Below are 18,962 nucleotides of genomic sequence, written 5' to 3' on the forward strand. Positions count from 1 at the left end.
GTGTGAATAAGAAAATTAAATAGTGAGATGCTATTTTGTCAAGGTGTTGTCTTGTCCCATGATGCGGTTATGTCTTGTATAATACTGCAAATCTGAAGATAGAGTTTTTCCAGTTCATGGATGTATTGTGACACTGTATGATGTTATGCAACATAGATGTTCTCATTAATTATATAATCTAATCCAATTAAGCCACACAATTACCACTCAGTTATCCAAGGGAGTGTTGCTCAGCATATGTCTCATGTGTTTATGAATGCAATGTGGATTATCAGGTGACATGACACTGAAATCATACTGAGATTCTCGTTTATCACTATTGACATTTCAAGTTTATTACACAAAAAAACTTTCTCTAAAGCATTTTCACCACTTTGACTAATTCAATGCAAAGGTGACTAACAATACCCAGAATTACACTTTGGCTTGAATTTGTAAACACCTTCTTCCTTCTCTGTTTGCTAGTATTAAACTGAGGTGTCTTGTTATTGGATTACACGTGCAGCTCTGTTTGAGTACTTATACATGATGTGTAATCTGTACTTGTGTTCTTGCACAAAGGGACACTTTGGTTTTTGTCTTTAGCTTAGGGAAGTTATTTCCATACTAGGCCAAGTTTTGTGATACAATTGTAGAGCTGATGGGTGGCAAAACACTAGCATGATGCTCACAGGGAGGAGAGAGAAAAGGAACTGATGCAAATTTAAGATTATAAAAATAGATGTTAATGTGAATGTACAAGTTGGCTAACTTGTTTAGGCATTTTGTTGTATTTAGAAATCATATATAGCCCTGGGACAATGTGTCTTTGCAGAGCTGATTAAGTTACTATGAACAACTGAGAGGGCCGGATGGTTCTAGCTCAGGACTTTGATGGTGAGCTACACCCCTCTAGTGGCTATAAAATAGCATTTCATGTGCCTTTATATGGTTGCTCTGCCTTTCAGTTAAAGGGCACTTAGGAAGGAAATTTCTTTTTTCATTTTGGCTTCAAATGTTTTAAAATTTTAAAACTCTGCTTTTCTTTTTCCAGGGACCTCTTCCTTCCTTACTACCGGTATTGTACCTGTCACCAAAAGCAGGTTTGGCCCCACGTATCAGGCTGGTATTGGTCAGAAGAACCGCTCTGTTCTCCTGGGACATCCTCACCAAGCTCCCCACTCCACCTCTAATCCAGCTCCCTCTCCCACTGCCAATCCCACCCCTAATGGCACACTTCTCTACTGGGGTGACCTGAGCAGGACACTGGCTTTCGCCTGGGAGCTGCATGTCTACGGGTCAGCTAGCCTCTTCCTCCTCCTATTTGCTGGAGCTGCTCTTGGCCTCACCCTGTCACCTGGTGCGAACTGTCCTCATCGGGGGGCTCTTGCGCTCGCCAATGCTCTCTTATTTGTGGCTGGTGGCCTTAGGGCAGTTCTCTTTCTAATTGACCCCTATGGGACACGTAAATTCCTCCCTCGCCCCGCAGTTACGGCCATCTACAACTTGCCTCTACACATGCTGGTGTGGACACAGGCTGCCATGGCACTGCTGGCGTTGAGAGTGGCAGGCGTAAGTGTGTTACCTTCAACTTTGGAGCGTCCTCCGCTCGTGGCTGTGTTGGCTGTGTTGCAGTGTACTCTGCTGCTGGCGGCTGATCTGCTTTCCCCAGCCCTGTCCCCTGTGGTGCCCGTCACCTTGCAGGTGATGTCCCTGTGCTGGGGCCTGGGTCTCTGTCTGGGATTCCTCTGTTATATCTTTCCACGTATACGCTGCCCTCTCATTCCCCAACCTGGAGTCCCCGAAGAAGCCAGGAGGAAGACTTGGACAGGGAGCAGGAGGATGGGGGTGATCCTAGGGAGAGTGCTGGCAGTGTGTGCTGTTCTGGGGGCACTGTGCTGTGGGCTCCATGTCCATGCAACCTTATGGCTCTATGGACTGCTAGGGGACTGGACGCGCTTTAACTGGGGATGGTGGCTGGTTCACTTCTGGGCCCGGCTCCTGGAACTGGCCTGGGGGTTCTCCCTCCTACTCCTGGGTTCCTGGGTGTTCTGGAGGCCTCAAAGTTGCCGGGGAAGGGAGGAGGGGGAAGCAGGAGATGGCAGAGCAGCAGGAGACCTGCCGTCCCCTGGCCAATCTGTAGGCTCCTCTCATAGACACACCTGCTGGTCCAAGATAGTCCAGAGCCTGAGGGGGAAGCCCTGTAGAAAGTCTGATAGCAATGGGGTAGGAGGAGTAGGAGGAGGAGGACCAGGGGAGGTGCCTAACAACTGGGCAGGCCAGGAGCGTCCTGGAGCTGACATCAGTAAGAGTCTCATCAGGAACCAGAACCACGAGCAGGCTACTGCTCAGCCACGCTGCATCAAAGACAGCAACCGGGGACGCAACCACAGGGGCCACTCTGCAGAACGAGGCATATCTGATGGCTCCACAGGCTCCCTGCTCAGACTGCAGACACTGGGTCGGCCTCCACAGCGTTCAGTGAGTGGCAGTCTGGATCAGGATAGGGACACTTCCCTGTCTCTGTATGAGTTTGATCTACGGCCCCCTTCTCCCATTGACCTGACCCGCAGCATTGACGAGGCTCTGCACAGGGAACACTTACTTGGAGTAGGCAGCCTGTTTCATCCTTTAAACCACATCTCACAATCGCCCTCCCCAGGTCCAGGGGTCAGCCAGGGGCCTTGGCTTCGCAGGAACAGTGATCCTCAGCTTTCTGAAAGCAGCGAGGCTCCGACTGAGTCTTCGATGCCACTAGGGGGCAGCGTTCTCAGCAGTGTGCCCAGCAGGCAGGTGACTGCTCCCCCCACACCCTCCCATCAGGGTCACAGGTGGGCTGGGAACGGGGTAGGAAGTGTCCCCTCATCAGTGTCCTGCCCCGTGTCACTACGTCCCTCCAGAACATCAACGGGGCATCTGGGGGAGGATGGAGTGGACGACACGCGGCCATTTATCACCCCAGACTCAGAAAGTGTGCGGGGGAGGGCTGGGAGGCCAGTCGGGTCACGGAGTTACCTGGAGGTCAACCGACATGACGACTCTGCCAGCGTTAGCAGTGAAATTATTGACTTATAAACCAAACCTTAGACATGAGGACCAATGACCACACATCAAACTCCCATTCAACAAATACTGTTCCTAACTAAGACTTGTGCAAAAAAGCACAACTTCAACAGACATTGGGAAAATTTGACCTTTCAACTGCCTAAAATGAATTATTTTTAGAAGAGGGAAAATATACAAAAGTGTCTCTGGGTGATGAACTTTCAAGGATATCACCTAGTTGCCTTTCACTTAAGGGTTCAACAACTTGTGTTTATGGAACAGGTATAGTGTACCTTTTACTCTGGGAGTAAAACTTGGAGATTTCGCACAGATCAACAATACAACACACTCTCCATCTCATTCTCTGACACACACACATCATCTTCCTCCCTGTCTTGTCCTGTTTCTCTCTGAAACACACAAACACTTGTATAACACTGATATAACATAAAACGCACTGGGACATACTTACATTACAGCAAGTTCTAAGAATGGCTCTTCAGCAGGTCCCTGCTTGTGATTGGCTTAAGATTTGTGATGAATTTCAGCTTCTCATACTGTATGAAATAGGTTTAAATCATCAACTCCCTGTCTAGGAACAGTACTTAATAGTTTGGATAAGTTTGATGGGTAAAAGAGAGATGTGGCTCTGTAGGTCCCATCCGTATTGTTTCTGTGAAAAAAAAATGTCTGCATATCAACAATAGTGAATTTCATTGCTTTCATAGAGCTTATTTGCTGTCTTTCATATTTCAGTTTACTTTGTGATGTAAAGATGTGCCATACATAACTTCGGTTGGTTCCGTGCTCTTTTTATGGTTCTATAAACCCATTATTTGGGTTAACTCTCTATAGCGTCTTACCAGTATCATAGTGACTCAGTTAGGGATTACTACTTCTAAGCTCTTAATATGCTGCTGCTGTTGTTGTCCAGTCTGCCTTCTATGTTAATGTGAAGCTGATTACATAAAGAGGCAGGTAGTAAACAACAGCCAGTGACACAGCGGGCATAGAGGTGACACGCAGACAGTATGCTTACATTGCGGCTGCAATTGGGAGACGTCAAAATGAAATTCAAGCATTCATCTGTGAGATTAATGCATTTCAACCTGTTACTTTGCTGTAGGACTACGCTTTTGCAATCAATAATAATGTACAATTAAAGCCTCTGACTGCATTTTTACCGGATTTGAAGAAGAATATTGAATATACTCACGATCCTATAAGTTGCATTGAATCAATTCGAACTATTAAATGCTACACAGCTTTGCAGGGCTGCACCACACAAGACTGGCTTGGCATGAACCTCAGAACTCTTATACTCGACCTAACTCAATAACAGAGCACTTAACTGTACGCCTGAGCACTAGACTGAAGTATTTTACTACTCAAGAGGAAAATATCTTATAAAAAATTATGTATAAGCAACAATGTAAATAATGTTATTTTTGATGTTCATGAATAAAGGTGTATTGGAAACATAATCATAGTTGTTACTGTGAAAGACAATCTAAAGTGGTATTGCTTGAACTGTGCAGACAGTTTGTTATTTTGACATCAGATTGTGAGGACATGCAGAGCTGTGACGGTTGATGCTTGACTACAGAGGTTAATGTCAAGGTCTTTCTGGGCTATGCTCAGGATTGTAATATTGATGCAGGTTTTGCAAAATGTGTAACTAACGGCCAAGGTCTGCAGGACTTAGATTTCTTTATTTTTCCTGTCCTTAAATGATGACGAAGGTAGTGCTAAAAAACAGACAAAACATTTCAAGTGGAATCATATTTAGTCTAGTCAACTTGAAACTGTTAGGTGACCCTGAAAATAGCCCAGTGCTTCCCTTCCTGAGTCTTATATTTGAAAAGTTTTGTTCCAACATGAGCTATCCTTTATTTATAAATTATTACTGTGATGTTATCTTGGTCTGCTGTCATGAAATACTGAATGATACATTTCAGTTAAGTGGATAAACATGACGTGAGCCAGTCAATGTATCACACGACGACTTGTTTTTTCCCGTTACCTCAGGGTGACTTTCAGTACCTCCCAGTGATGTGAGATGCTTGAATTGTTTAGTATTTGCAGTACAATGGCCTTCGTGTTGTTGTCTACATTCCAATGAATCTGTACTTGCTGTTACCTCTTCTACTACTTCATGACCAGGGTGGTACCTCCAGCACCCGTAGCGTTGTCCCCTCCACAAAGCAGTACGTGCCATAGAAAATACAATCAATGTGCCCCCTCCAGTCTGTAGTCACAGTGCAGAAATACAGTGTTAGATTCTTGTTTTGCTCATTGAACTTTTGTTCTTGTATTTCTTGCTGCATTTCATGTCTGGATTCAAATAAAAACGAGAAATCTTTGAAATCTCTTTATTATCATATGTTGTTTATTATTTTTGATTGTGTATTTCACATTATGGCAAGGATGAGAATGAGTGTAATCAACTACAAAACTGTGCGAAATTCAAGATCAGTGTTTTTCATCTTCTTCTCATAGTCTTCATCGAATTGTTCATTCTGTTCAACAGTGAAATGATTCCTCCAGTCACCAACTTTTCCTGTAAAAGCATCAATAAAATTTAAAAGCTGTCGTTTTTCTCTTTCTTACTTAACAGTATTTATGTCTCATGCAAACATGAAGGCAAACATGTCTAACCTTTGCGCATGAAAGGAGATATCTTAAAGTCAAAGACTTCATCATTGGAGCCGTTCACCATCTTGTTTTTCTTCATGTTGTCAAACAGAACTTTTTCTATCACTTGCTTCTTCAGCTCCTCGGAGGGAGACAGTCCCAGAAACGAGCACAGCCGACTCAGTTCTTGCTCAGTATTCTACAAAAAGAAAACAAGCGTGATCTTGTGCTTGTGTAGTCTCAATCCCACAGACAGTCATTTCAATGCTCACCTCAATCAGATCCTCATAGAACAAGTAGAGGATATTAGAACTGGTCTTTTTCTTCTCCCACCACACTCTCACATGTTCGTACCAGGAACCAAAAACCACTGTGAGATAACAGGAACACAAATCAGAGGTATTATGTGTTTACTCATTCATAAGTGTTAGAAATGTGAGTTATTTCCTCATAATTTACTTTTCCCCTCAATGAATCTCTGGAGGAAGCTGCTCCAGTCTCCAGGCTCAGGCTGGACCTTGTTCATGCGATCAAAGTGGAAGTAGGACACTGCACTGTCCTTGGCATTGCGGGCCACGTAGATAATCTGCAACCAGAAAGAAATCAGAGGGAAATGCTGCACAAGCATGAAGAGCTCCAGGCTTACGTTGAAAATTAATTTGCAATATACCTTAGAGTTCTGCTCCCAGAAAGACTTCGGAATGAACTGGACTGGCAGGTGTGTCTTGATAATGCGTGGAGAGGTGGTTAACTTATTCAGCTCATCCACTCCTGATACAGAAGAGTGTGATGTTACCAGAATGAAAAATGACACTGACTTACTGCATCTGCTTTTTAATGAACTTGCCTGATGGGAACCCAGGCATTTGTAACTCCAGGAATGGCACTCTCTCATGGAGAGAGACTGACTCCTGACGTTCAGATGACATCTGGCTGAAGTACAGAAGGTCAAGGACGTAGGACACCCATGTGTTTCCTTGGAAATTCAAAGAAAGATGTCTTATAGCAGTTGAAACAGATGCATCAACAAAAGCGAACACATACTGCCACAAAATGTTACAATAATGTATTGTGTAAAAAAAAAAAAAAAAAAAAGCTCACTGACATACGTTAAAACCCCACCTGCTTTTGGATAAGTGGCTAAGAGAATATCATCTGGTCTGGCTTTGAAGTTCTGTACGTTGTCCCAGTTGTCAGTGAAGTATTTGGTCATGGAGACTCCATGGAAGTCAAACAGCGTAGGCCGAGGTGGCAGCGCCATCTGTGAGAATGGCAGATTTTTCAATGGCAGAAGTTTCTCCAAATGAGTTGCAGTTAGACTGATATCTAACACGAGCAGTACACTTATTAAACATGTTCATATTCAACATGTTTTTTGATAAGATAAGAGGAATGGGCACACCCAGACAGATAAAAGGCTACTTATTCTCCTGAGTAGCAGACCTACAAAGAACTGCGAACAAAGCGATTCAAGTCTCTCTGATCACCATCTCCTTTTTATATTCTCCCTCTCTGCTTGTTTAACACCTGGTGATATATTTTGGCACAAAACACACACAAACACTCAGAATGAATGGTTTGTTGTAGTTAGTTAGATGACAAATGACAAACAGTCAAAATGCAAACATGGTCTGTTAATGTTTTACTGGGCAGTTACATGAGATAACACAGTGTTAGCTATATGTAATAACAACAAATTAAACTTCTCTACTTGGACTCACAATCTATCAACAGAAAACATAACATATCCTAAAAGCCCAAACAAGCCATAAGTAATATATATAAACTCAAATGCATTAGCTCACCTGCAAATCGGGGTGTGTGTGTGTGTGTGTCAAAAGGGCAAAGTCAACTCTTTATCTGACACACTGTGCATCTTGTGTTACAGGATGTGCCAGATAGTTCACACACCCCCCCCCCCACACACACACACACTTATTAGATAAAAAATCTGAGAAATGGGTACAAAACAGATGAATATCATAAATAAAAGATGAACATCACATGAATATCATTTTCAATTAATGTCCAATAAATAATTGATATGAAACCACAATAGCCTTGCTATCTACTCAGTGTGACTAACAGTTGAGACTCAGTGTTAATGATGGTGCCCACTGTTAGCAGACGTCTTTGCTTCGCCCTCCTGACATGAACACTGTTTAGTATTTTATGACCTGTTGCTCGGTCAAGTCAGGATCGCTGCTTTTTTTTGCACAATACTATGCTGTGCAATACTTCAACTTATATGTAACTTATATACTTTGTGATTTAAAATTGTAATTTTATTTAACTATTTTTTTGTTTTTTGTGAAGGGTGGACTAGCAAAGTAAGAATTTCATTGTATGGTGTAACAGCTCATGTCTACTGTGCACATGATAATAAACTTCTTGAATCTTGAATCTTGAATCCAAACTGCAGAGATATTAAACATCCTTAGTCGAGCTCAGAGCTAATAACCATGACACCAGATCACAGGAGATGTTGGCTTTAAAAGTTCCTTATACAAACTCTGAACTGGGGAAGACTGGTTTTTGGTACTATGCACCTTAGTACTGGAATGAGACACTTGTTCCTCTGAGGGACTTTTAAGTTCTATTAGCTGATATTCTTCATTTTATTTATTATTTTATTTGTCAGGGACAGTGCTTATTGATGAACGTATATATATATATATATATACATATATATGTTAATGAGCCAAAGTTAGCCTAAAAGACAAAATTTTCATCTGTTGTTCCTGGTCAGATATTAAAAGGCATCCTAAAACTAAAATCACATATGTTAGAAAACAAAAAGATAAGATTTTTATAAACACGACATATGAGAGCAGGAAAGAAAGAGTCAGCAAAATGGAAAAAGATGAATCACAGAAAACAACTGATCAATGATTTCAATGAGCCACATCTTCAGCCGGCCTGTGAAAGTGTGATGTGTAAGAATTTCCTTGATGTGCACGGGAAGTGAGTTCCACTGTTTAGTTGCAATGTGATTGTGATTGTTTTAAGTAGTGTGTCTGTGAGTGTGTATGATGATTCTTTTGTGATTGTGATGTAAATTATCTTATTGTGATCCTGTGTATATTTAACCTGTTTTCAAGTCTCTCTCGCAAAAAAGATTTTGATCTCAGTGAGATTTTCCGAATAAATAAGGCTTAATAATAATTATTTCTTACTATTTAGATTTTAACTTTGTGCACAGTCTGCTACTAATGGTAGTGTTAGGATTCATTTACTTATTGATATTTCTGTAAATGCTGTTTTTATGTTGACTGGCCGACATGATCTGCAACACTGAGGCAATGAAGTCAACACAGAAGACGATATCCAAGCTCTCTTGTGCCCCCAATGGGACTCGCTGCGAAATTTATCTAATTTGAACTCTTTTACTGGATGGCCTCAGTAAAGAGCAGTCAATGAAGATATATAAAAGTAAAAATAATAATAAATAACAATAAAGTAAATACACTTTAGTCCAACTGATTTCCTCAAATCAATGTCATGTAATGCAGTAATGTAATTCCCAAATATAGTAATATCCCATTTAATGTCAGTCAAATGTATAAAAAAAAGCCTGATTATCATCAGTCAGCATCACTAAAATGAGAAATACTCCACACTGATTAGGTAATATTCCTGTCAATCAAATTTTACATCTGACTCAGTGGCATCAACATTATTATCTTATTAATCGCTTATCATTTCAGGACTTCATTATGCACTTTTTTGCACTAAACGTTAGTACGAAATTGCAGTGTCGGATTCTTCATTTTCTGCTTGTAGTCCTCATCAAACAGTTCATTCTGGGCCACAGTGAAATGGTTTTTCCAGTCACCAACTTTCCCTGGAGAAGCAGAGAGAATCATTCAGATGTCATAAAGAATTCAGGGATAAATGATTTAAGCTGATTTTGGTGCCAAAAAAAAAAAAATCTATACAAGGACTCTCAGTAGACATTTCTCTGTACCTTTTCTCATGAAAGGAGACACCTTGTGATTCATAAATTCAACGGTGGAATAGTTGTTCATTTTGTTTTCTTTCATGGTGTCAAACTTCACTCCAGTCATGACTCTTTCCTTCTCCTCAGCTGAGGGAGACAAACCAAGGAAGGAACAGAGTCTGTCTATCTCTCGTCCAGAGTCCTGCATGCATTAAAGAATCTCAGCGTTAGTCTTGTGATGCAGAAATCAAGGATACATCGTGATTGTCTTTCTGACCAACAACTTGAAATGTTATATTATTCTTGACACATCTCTGTACAACACTTTTCTATACAACGTACTAAACATCTATATGTTAAAAGAAGTCTGACGTGTTGAAAAATACGCTAATTAGCCGAGCGTTAGATGAGAAGATCGATACCACTCTCATGTCTGTGCAGTGTATATGAAGCTGGAGTCAGGAGACGGTTAGCTTAGCTTAGCATAAAGACTAGAAACATAGGGAAACAGCTAGCCGACCAATCCATCTACCAGCACCTCTAAAGCTCAGTAATCAGCACATCTTGTTTGTTAAATTCGTACAAAAACTAAAATGTAAAAACAACCCATGGTATTATGGGGGATTATTAGCCCAGCTCTTTCTTGGTGCAGTGTAGTGACTCGTAGTGACTACAGGAAGGAGCCAGGCTAGCTGTTTTCCCCTGCTTCCAGTCTTAATGCTAAGCTGACTTAACTGTCTCTTGGCTTTAGAGTCATATTTATTAATCTAACTCATGGCAAGAAAGCAAATAAGAGTATTTTCTAAAATATGAAACATTTTCCAATATAAATGCCACCACTGAACAAAGACAGATGGTTATTGAGGTCACAATTGATTTAACATGGTCGAAACAACTTTTCACAGCTCACCTCAATCAGATCTTCATAGAACATATAATGAAGTTTTGTGTGAGTCTGTTTCTTCTCCCACCAGTTGTTCACATGGTCATACCACGGTCCAAACACCACTAAAGCCACAGAAAAACACATTAAGGAACATATCGAAAATGAGTGGAAAATTAAGCCTCGTTTACACTACAACTACTATTAAACTCACTCTTTCCCTCCATGAAATCCTGTAGAAATGTGCTCCAGTCTCCTGGTTCTGGCTGGAGACTGTTCATGCGGCCAAAGTGGTAATAGGACACTGCACAGTCCTTGGCATTACGGGCCACATAGACTATCTACACAAGAGAAAAAAACAAAATTTAAAGCTATCTGAATCAGAATCAAGTGAGGTGTTTGTGAATCACATATTTACAGGCTGCATGGCTTGTACCTTGTTGTTCTGCTCCCAGAAGGACTTTGGCACAAACTGGACTGGTAGATGAGTTTTAATGAGACGAGGTGTGGTGGGGAGCTGGTCTGCCAAGTCTTTTCCTTTATGAAGAGAAGGATAATTCAGTGGCTGATCACATGCGTAGATAAGAGTTGTTTAATACCAGAGAACAACATGACTTATAGCCAACACAGTTGTGAGGTGCTTCTGAGATATTTCACTTGGCTAAATGAATTTACACACTGAAAAGCTGGTGATAAAAACATTATTAGAAGGAACATATCATGCACATTTCCAGGTCTATATTTATATTCTGGAATTCTACCTGTATAAATATGCATGATATACAGTTCAAAAAACGACTTATTTATCCTATACTGGCTCTTTATGCAGCCCCTCAGTTCAGCCTCTGTCTGAAACAGCCCCTCGACAGACTTCCAGCAGCTTGGGAGGCTACGTAAACAAACAGCAGTAGTAGGATTTCACTTCTTTTTCTGGTTCTTTACTCAAAATGGAAACTTCTCAAATACATCTGTACATGTTCAAGCTGAAAGTCGATCCAAAATATGTGAGTCAACAAGGCAAACTATCCATGAAACACCTGAAAACCTGAAAACACCAAACCTGAGCAACAACATTAGCAACAAAGGCTACAGAACATTTGTGCCATTTGTGGGCATTCGCTAATGATCTGATGTCATCACAACGAGGAAGTAGAGGTAACTTTGCAAAAAAGAGTGATCAGAGCGCGCTGAAACCTGGGCTTTTGACTTGCAGGGAGCATTTTTACATATGTCCACCTCAAAGTTTTGAACCTTTGACCGTGTTTAACAGAAGTCTCTTTCACACATAGATCTGGGATAACCTTTCAGGCACCACTAGTGATTTTCACTATTCACACATGCAGCTACATTCAGATACATACACACATACCATGGCAATGCTGGAATAGATGGGCCAAGGGACAGTGCAGCAGATGACAGTCATGCAACACTTATGGATGCCAATTATCATAAAACTCAACAGAAGAAGAAGATGGGGCAAGGCGTGTCCAGTTTTCAGCCATTTTTGAAAAAAGGAGCTTGTATTGTACAAAAGAACTTGTATTGCTTGTTAGTTATCAAATCACCCACGAAAACATTGGCAAGGCAACTATAAACAAGTCACGGATTCAAATACGTCATCATCAGAGTCTTATGATTGGTTTGCTCGCTCCATGTGAAAGCATCTCTCGTCAGACAGACATAACCTTTTATGTACTTGTCCCTGCAGTGTTACTGCATTCATTCACAGCACAGCCGCACCAGCATTTTCCCTGAAATGTTTCTGAGTCTTGAGGTGGGAAATTGGTGGTACAGATTTCCCTGAATATTGATCCCTGATCCCATTCACACATGACCACATACAGGAGAGGGGTTATAGATGTCTAACATCGTAAGGAGATTAAAAAAAAAATCACAAAAAGTATAGTATGTCCTCTTTAAGTAGCCTATAATTATCAAGCACAAAAAAGTGAGACAACTACATATTTGCATGGGTGAAATCAAGATAAAAAAAAGATATAACTACTGAATACACATACTGAATACAGAGTCACAATGTTCAGGACACAAAGGTCACTTGTTATAGGGCTGGTAAGACCTCAGGTGCACATTAACTTTAAAGGGACTGTTGACTGAGTGGGTAGCGTTGCATGACTCCACTCCTTGCTGAGAAAAGGTCATATTATCTACTGTGCTAGTTTTTACTGTATCAGAAATATCATAATACAAAAACTCAATATATTTTGTATAAAAATTTAACCTTCAATATTGATACTACATCATGTTTCTTTAAGACATGCAGTAGCTGGATATTTTATATTTTATTTAAAACAAGAACAAACTCAATCCAATTTACAGTAATTTATTGTGCCATTAATGAATGGCATTGACTCCTGAGACAGATCACTAATGAGTATCATGCATGCTAGTTCATGTATAGTGTGTATATTCATGAATGGGTTCAAATGTAAAGTCTTATGATAGCATTGATGCATTAGGGTATTGATGGGCTTTAGTGCAAACACACGCTGGTTTTTATTTGATCAGAGCTTGTCTGTGTTTCTAAGTGTTATGTTTGTTATGTACAGTAGGTTCTATATTTCTTGTTGTGTGTGGTATTGTCATGTTATCATGTGATACAGCAACTAATGGGGATCTAAAAAAACAAACAATCAATCAAACTTGCTACATACAAACCTGACTGACTGTTACTATTGACGTGAGTCAGTCAGGTCCACTAGCAGAAAAAATGGAACAGATGTCAATTTACATGTCTGACAGTCAAGTCAAGTCTAGTCAATTTTTTATATAGCCCCATTATAACAAATCATAAATTTGCCTCAGCGTTGCTTTACAATCTCTACATCATAAAAAACCCTCTATCCTTAGACCCTCGATTTGATAAGGAAACCCCCCCCCCCCGTCAATCCACTTAAGACAATTGTAAGTGGCTTAGCGTCATGTAGTAATGAATAAAAGCAATTGGCATAATAAAAATTCTACTTAGAGATGTTTTGGAGAGGTTTGGGGACACCAGTGACATCACAAACTAAAAACACCCTAGCTCTGATAAGGTTAGGTCTAGAGGTCTGAAATTTTATACAGGTATCCACATATGTGGTGATTTGCATAGTTCTGGCATAGAGCATGTCCTCGTTATTGTTATTCAAATATGACTCAAGGACAAGGACCTCTTTTTTGAGCCATATTTAAACTGATGTAGTTTTGATTGTGTTTTAGCCACATGCTAAACAAGCACATTTCCAGAAACTAGAACATGTTACCTTTCAAATGAAGCCTAATACATGGCCTCACAGTTCTTCTGTCATAAGCTTTTCCATTTAGGTATGCCAAATAGGCAAAAATTCTAAAAAAAGAATGGATGTTAAGAGGCTACCAGGGGAAAAAATGGTGGAGTCAGTGCCAAGTATCCCATTAATAATCATGGCTACAGCAGAGTCATAAGCTCCTTAGTTTGTAAAATGCCATCAGAAAGCCACCGAGGCAGGTTTTATTTTAGCAGCAGCCCTTTCACCATATGACACGCATAACTGAGTGCATTCATGCAAACAAATTTGATCTGATGGATAACTGAATGAGCCTAAGAGAATGCTGTTTCAGGACTTTGTACAGTGATTGCAAAAAATAGAGCACTCACTGTCAAAATAACAATTATAATGAAGCAATTATAGCAACTGACGTTTGCACTGTAATATAAATATATGTAAATGTGACTATGACCACATGACTCAACCTGATTGTAGACCAGGTACACTGATCTCCAGGAATGGCACTCTCTGATGAATAGGACTAGACGCCTGATGCTCTGGACACATCTGCCCAAAATACAGCAGATCCAGGATGTAAGAGACCCATGTGGTTCCTGGGATTAAAACATATGAATACAAGCTGTTCAGTGGTCTAAACATGGAAAATATATCAACACAAGTTGTGTATCAACATAAAATAATAGATTTAAAAGAATAACTACAAGTTCCATAACCTCATACTCAAAGCCCCACCTGCTTTAGGGTAAGTAGCTATGAGAATATCATCTGGTCTCGCTTTAAAGTTCTGTATATTGTCCCAGTTGTCAGTGAAGTATTTGGTCATGGAGACTCCATGGAAGTCAAACAGTGTAGGCCGAGGTGGCAGCTCCATCTGTGAGAATGATTCATATTAAATTCAAATATCAATATGATATAATGGCTGCGCTGCCAGGACTGACACAATATTTGTCTGGATTTTATTTTATTTTATTTTATTACCAAAAACAAATTAGTCAGTTATCATCTAGTCCACTCTAGAGTACTTGTCAATTTGGAACTGGTATTTGCAAGTAGAATACTGGTTAGAGACTAAAAATTAACAACAGTAAATTATTTTTTTGTGTTAATTGCATTTAAGAGAAAAAATGACAATGCAGCTGACCACACCTGTAGTAAAAACATTCATGGTGCTTTACTAATAGAGGGAAACTCAAAAATTACATCATTTCCTATTCAGCTAATGCTGACTGTTCCCCACCCACAGCAAATAAAATACCCAAATACACAAAAGAACAACATTAACCTGCTGCTTACACTAATTTGTTAAAAGGCAATTTAAAAAAAAAAAGTTAAAATAAATTCATGAATCCATTTAACCTTTACTTTACCTTTTCTTTAAGCGAAAAATGTGCTGATTCACTGTTGCAACCCCTCTTTCTGGTTCACTCCTCAACAACTCAAATATTCTCCAGGTCGTGAGTGAGGTGTGTGTCTCCACATTTCACTCATTAATCCTGTCATAAACAGAGAGAGGACCTCAAGTGGTTTGATTCAATGTTTGCCATCTAGGATCTATAATTTTAAGAGCATGAAGTCCAAAAAATATCATTACTCTAATAATCTACCAAATAACTGTTCACTGCCACACATTTGAAACATACATATTTAAAGCTATACCATGTTGCTTTAGTGAATATTCAAAGTCAAAGAAATCCACTCACCCTGATGAAAACAGTGCTTGTGTCTGGATCATTCACAATGAAGAAGTCAGTTTGTTGTGTAATAGTCACAATGACATGTTAGACAACTTCCTGAAACGCATGTGGGCATGTACGTAGCAACCTAGAGTGTGACTGACTGGTCAAATACGTGAACCACTGCTTATCAGATCACAGATAAAATCTAGCCTATTACTGCAGATTAACCCTTTGAACTCTGCAATAGAAATGGTCCACCAGTGCCTACATTGGTATTTTTGCTTATTGTACTTTGCTTAAATGCTTCATATCCCCAAAAAATTTCATCATTGCAGACTTTTTGCTGACTCCCCCGGTCTGTCAGAACCCGGTGTTTGATGCATCGTTAACGCTCGTTAACAGATCGCTTATCGGACGGTTTGTATGCCACATGCTCTGTCTCCTCAAGCCTCTACTTTTTTAGCCTGCCTGTGTTAACAGGGCTCTGTTTACTATAGGTACGGTTAGCCATCACGGCTAACCATAGCCCCAGGCTCCATCTGCTCTACCTGTTCTGGTGTGGTGCTGCACGGTGCGGCTGTCCTGGGTCTGTGCGGCCTGCTGTCCTTTCCAGCCGCTGTCGTGGCTGCAACAGCTCGTCGATCTGCTCTCGGGAGCGGGTGTGTGTCGGCCTGGGTCCCAATTGTGGGGTTAATTTAATTTGATCAACTTTGGGTTGGGTTATCTTTTCTTTTGATTTCCTATTCAGTTTGCTATGGTTTGTGGTTTATTTTGCATTAGTAGTTTTATGTAATTGTGATAAGTTGTATACATCCATTGTTTAGTTAAGTGGAATTTGGCCATGTTTATTTTATTTATTTTTTTTGTATTGTTTCATGTGTTTTTGGATTTACCTTGTTTCATTTTATAATGCTTTTCTTTGCTAGCTTATTTTTGGTTTCATTCTACTTTGGTTACATTAGAATTAACTTCTTTTTTCCTTAGTTTAATGTTTTGGCAGCTTAGGGTTTTGTTGTGTCCATTTACTTAGCTGCCAACACTATTTTTATTGTTTAGTTTTGTTTATTTGGGTTTAGGTTTCTTTTGTTTCTAATTTGTTGTCTCCCTTTTCAGTTGCTGAGAGCTGCCGGTGGTGGTCCCTGGTGTCCCTGTGGTGGTTTCCCCTTTTGAGTGTGTGTGCTGTGCACCCCCTTTTTTTGTTTTTTAGTTTTTCACATCTGATCGGGGTAATTTTGTTTTCCCTGGATTCCTCTCACTCCCGACTCACGTCCCCGTACTGGTAAGCCTCAGCACCGATCAGGTTCCCACTTTTTTTTTTTTTGTACAGTTTTAATTGTTATAATAAATAAATATATTTTAACTGGAACCATGTCCTGTCTGTCTATTTAGCAAACAAACCTCCATGCTTTGTGGGTCATTTCACCACCTTGATTATTCCTAGGGTGAAATTCCCTAGGTGGCGTAGTTGTAAAGTGTTCTAATGACTCCTCGCTTGCTAGTCCTCCCCCTCGTTATATCGCCACATAAACATGTCTGATTGTTGACTTCTACATGTTCTGGTAATATTCTTAATAAAAAAGTAAGATGGCTCTAAGGGCAGCTCTATATCTACATTTTTTAATTTCATTTTGTATGTTTTGCTAATATCCTAATTTTGGACACTCCTAAAATATGTGTATGGTCTCCTACCAGGCCTCAGCCCCTCCAGTACTGATCTGAGGTGCCAACAAATTGATATGATGAGGGATCCAGAAAAATCTCATCTTAACTTTCCATTGGAATTCCTTCCAAATGGGACTATTTGTTGTTTTATGTCCTGATCTGCATGATAATTACATCTGAAATTATGGTGTTCATCTCAATTCCTATTTTTCTTTGATACCCAAACTGTAATCCATTGGTTTCTTCTTGTGATATCGTTTATGTGTGAAATCTTTTTAATATTCTCTTTAATTGTTAACATAAATACATGTTCTATATTGGATGGTGAAGTACATAGTTTTTTCCCCATTCTTTGTGTTTCTGTAAGTAACACAGCTGTAGGTATCTAAAAAAGTCATGGGCTGGAAGGTTAAATTTATGCTGAAGCTGTTCAAAGGAGATCAGGTCTCCTCCTTCAAATAACTGACCCAACATGATAAACCTTTTTCTTCCCTTTTTTTTTTTTTTTTTTTAACCCTGCTTCTAATTTGGATGGAAGAAAGTCGATGTTATATGCAATCTTCATTGCTCTATATGTTGACATGGGGAGTCTTAACTGCTTTTCTCACATTTGACCATATTTTTAAAGTGGTTCTTACTCATTGGTTGGTAATTTTAGTTACTCTCCAGGTATGTTGATTCATAAATGGATTGTGTCTAAGGACATTTTTGGGCAATCACTCTGTTCCATCCCAACCAATATGGTATCTTTATCTTGGGATATCCATACCACCATTGAGCTAAGCTGGGCTGCCCAATAATATTTTTCAGGTTAGGTAAATCTAGGCCTTCATTTTCTTTTGGGCATAGCATTCTTTTCAATTTAATTTTCGGTCTTGTTTTTTCACATGAATTTAGATAGCCATTTGTTAATTGTTTTGAATGTTTAGAAATTGAGACATCTAAAGGGAGAGATTGGAACATAAAGAGCAGCCTTGGCAATATGTTCATTCATGTTGTTTCCACTCACCCAATAAGGGATAGGGGGAGGACTTCCCCTCTTGTAAGGTCAGTTTTTATTTCATCCATCAGTTTCCAATAGTTGGCCTTGAATAACTGATGTGTCAGAAGTTATGACAATTCCTAGGTATCTGAACCCTTGGTTATGTTGGGATGGGCAGTAGTGTGTTTGTGTTTATTAGCAATAATTCATAGTTATCATAGATAATTAAGAATTATGAAAATAAGATATTGTTAACCTTAATAATTCGGGCACCAACTGTTGGATCTGTGAGGAACACAGTTGATTATTTGCAATAATTATCAATTATCAAAGATAATTAACTAATTATAACAATTAATAGAATTATTAATATGAATTAACAAATACGGGGCACCACCCGGAAACCGGGACCAATAACCAAACAAGGTAGTCTCATAAAAGGAGTTAACCTAGAATGTTAATATCTGAGAGATATCAACATTCAAGGGTGAACAAAGAAGGGTGAATTCAAGCTCTGACTCCTTCAATCAGCCACTTTTCTGTGACGCACGTTGTCTGGTTTCTGATCGACAAAGCAACTTACTTTCTCACTCACGGTGGCACAAACACAGCAGTAGTCCCGAGCGGGACAAACACAAAACAGTTTAGCGTGGTGAACACAACTAAACAGGCAGCAAACTTAAAATACTCCTAAGAGTAAGCAGGAAAAATGGACTCGGCGGTCCGTCAACTCACACAACAAGAAACAATAGCAACAAACAACTCCGCTGTGCAGGAGCCTCTCCGCCAATGAGAGGCTGTATGTTGACTGTTCCCTGCTGAGGTGTGAAAATCGCAAAGCATCCTTGGAAATGGAGTTTACAATGGACTCCCATTGTCTGTAAGCAGCATT

At 39.9% G+C, this 18,962-nt stretch overlaps 3 protein-coding genes and 1 long non-coding RNA gene across 5 annotated transcripts in view; 2 read left to right on the forward strand and 2 right to left on the reverse strand.

The window, feature by feature from the left end:
• The window catches only part of LOC122982816 (proline-rich transmembrane protein 3), a 16,929-nt gene extending 11,534 nt beyond the window's left edge, over positions 1-5,395 (forward strand). The window contains exon 4 of the mRNA XM_044352390.1: positions 1,034-5,395. Coding sequence (XP_044208325.1) covers positions 1,034-3,054 — 2,021 coding nt within the window. The 3' untranslated portion in view covers positions 3,055-5,395. The remainder of the gene's footprint in view (positions 1-1,033) is intronic.
• LOC122982824 (cytosolic sulfotransferase 3-like) lies at positions 5,385-16,052 on the reverse strand. The gene is made up of 8 exons (XM_044352398.1): positions 15,975-16,052; positions 6,781-6,919; positions 6,506-6,634; positions 6,329-6,429; positions 6,118-6,244; positions 5,931-6,028; positions 5,683-5,857; positions 5,385-5,584 (listed from the first exon to the last, which is right to left on the reverse strand). Exons 2-8 carry the CDS (start codon positions 6,917-6,919, stop codon positions 5,472-5,474), a joined length of 882 nt encoding a protein of 293 aa, XP_044208333.1. The 5' UTR covers positions 15,975-16,052; the 3' UTR covers positions 5,385-5,471.
• LOC122982822 (cytosolic sulfotransferase 2-like) lies at positions 7,288-16,061 on the reverse strand. 2 transcript variants are annotated; one of them, XM_044352397.1, is made up of 9 exons: positions 15,975-16,061; positions 15,118-15,243; positions 14,483-14,621; positions 14,215-14,343; positions 10,918-11,018; positions 10,696-10,822; positions 10,509-10,606; positions 9,626-9,800; positions 7,288-9,502 (listed from the first exon to the last, which is right to left on the reverse strand). In XM_044352397.1, exons 3-9 carry the CDS (start codon positions 14,619-14,621, stop codon positions 9,390-9,392), a joined length of 882 nt encoding a protein of 293 aa, XP_044208332.1. In that variant the 5' UTR covers positions 15,118-15,243; positions 15,975-16,061; the 3' UTR covers positions 7,288-9,389. The 2 variants fall into 2 exon arrangements, with proteins under 2 accessions (XP_044208332.1, XP_044208331.1); XM_044352396.1 differs by lacking the exon at positions 15,975-16,061 and adding an exon at positions 15,451-15,683.
• Positions 15,752-16,626, forward strand: LOC122982825. Its single transcript, XR_006403541.1, has 3 exons — positions 15,752-15,843; positions 15,924-16,085; positions 16,540-16,626. It is a non-coding gene; the product is annotated as an uncharacterized LOC122982825 (long non-coding RNA).
• Positions 16,627-18,962: the final 2,336 nt, after the last annotated feature.

This window comes from Thunnus albacares, chromosome 5 (genome assembly GCF_914725855.1).
Source record: "Thunnus albacares chromosome 5, fThuAlb1.1, whole genome shotgun sequence".
Classification (NCBI taxonomy): Eukaryota; Metazoa; Chordata; class Actinopteri; order Scombriformes; family Scombridae; genus Thunnus; species Thunnus albacares.

What these genes read in the sequence shown, in the direction of transcription:
- LOC122982822 (XM_044352397.1), bottom strand. Translation starts at nt 14,621, where the DNA reads ATGGAGCTGCCACCTCGGCCTACACTGTTTGACTTCCATGGAGTCTCC. An exon ending in AGCTACTTACCCTAAAGCAG is followed by an intron (nt 14,344 to 14,482) that starts GTGGGGCTTTGA and finishes TTTTAATCCCAG; the next exon opens with GAACCACATGGGTCTCTTAC. An exon ending in GGATTTCATGGAGGGAAAGA is followed by an intron (nt 10,607 to 10,695) that starts GTGAGTTTAATA and finishes CTGTGGCTTTAG; the next exon opens with TGGTGTTTGGACCGTGGTAT.
- LOC122982824 (XM_044352398.1), bottom strand. Translation starts at nt 6,919, where the DNA reads ATGGCGCTGCCACCTCGGCCTACGCTGTTTGACTTCCATGGAGTCTCC. An exon ending in AGCCACTTATCCAAAAGCAG is followed by an intron (nt 6,635 to 6,780) that starts GTGGGGTTTTAA and finishes TGAATTTCCAAG; the next exon opens with GAAACACATGGGTGTCCTAC. An exon ending in GAGATTCATTGAGGGGAAAA is followed by an intron (nt 6,029 to 6,117) that starts GTAAATTATGAG and finishes GTTATCTCACAG; the next exon opens with TGGTTTTTGGTTCCTGGTAC.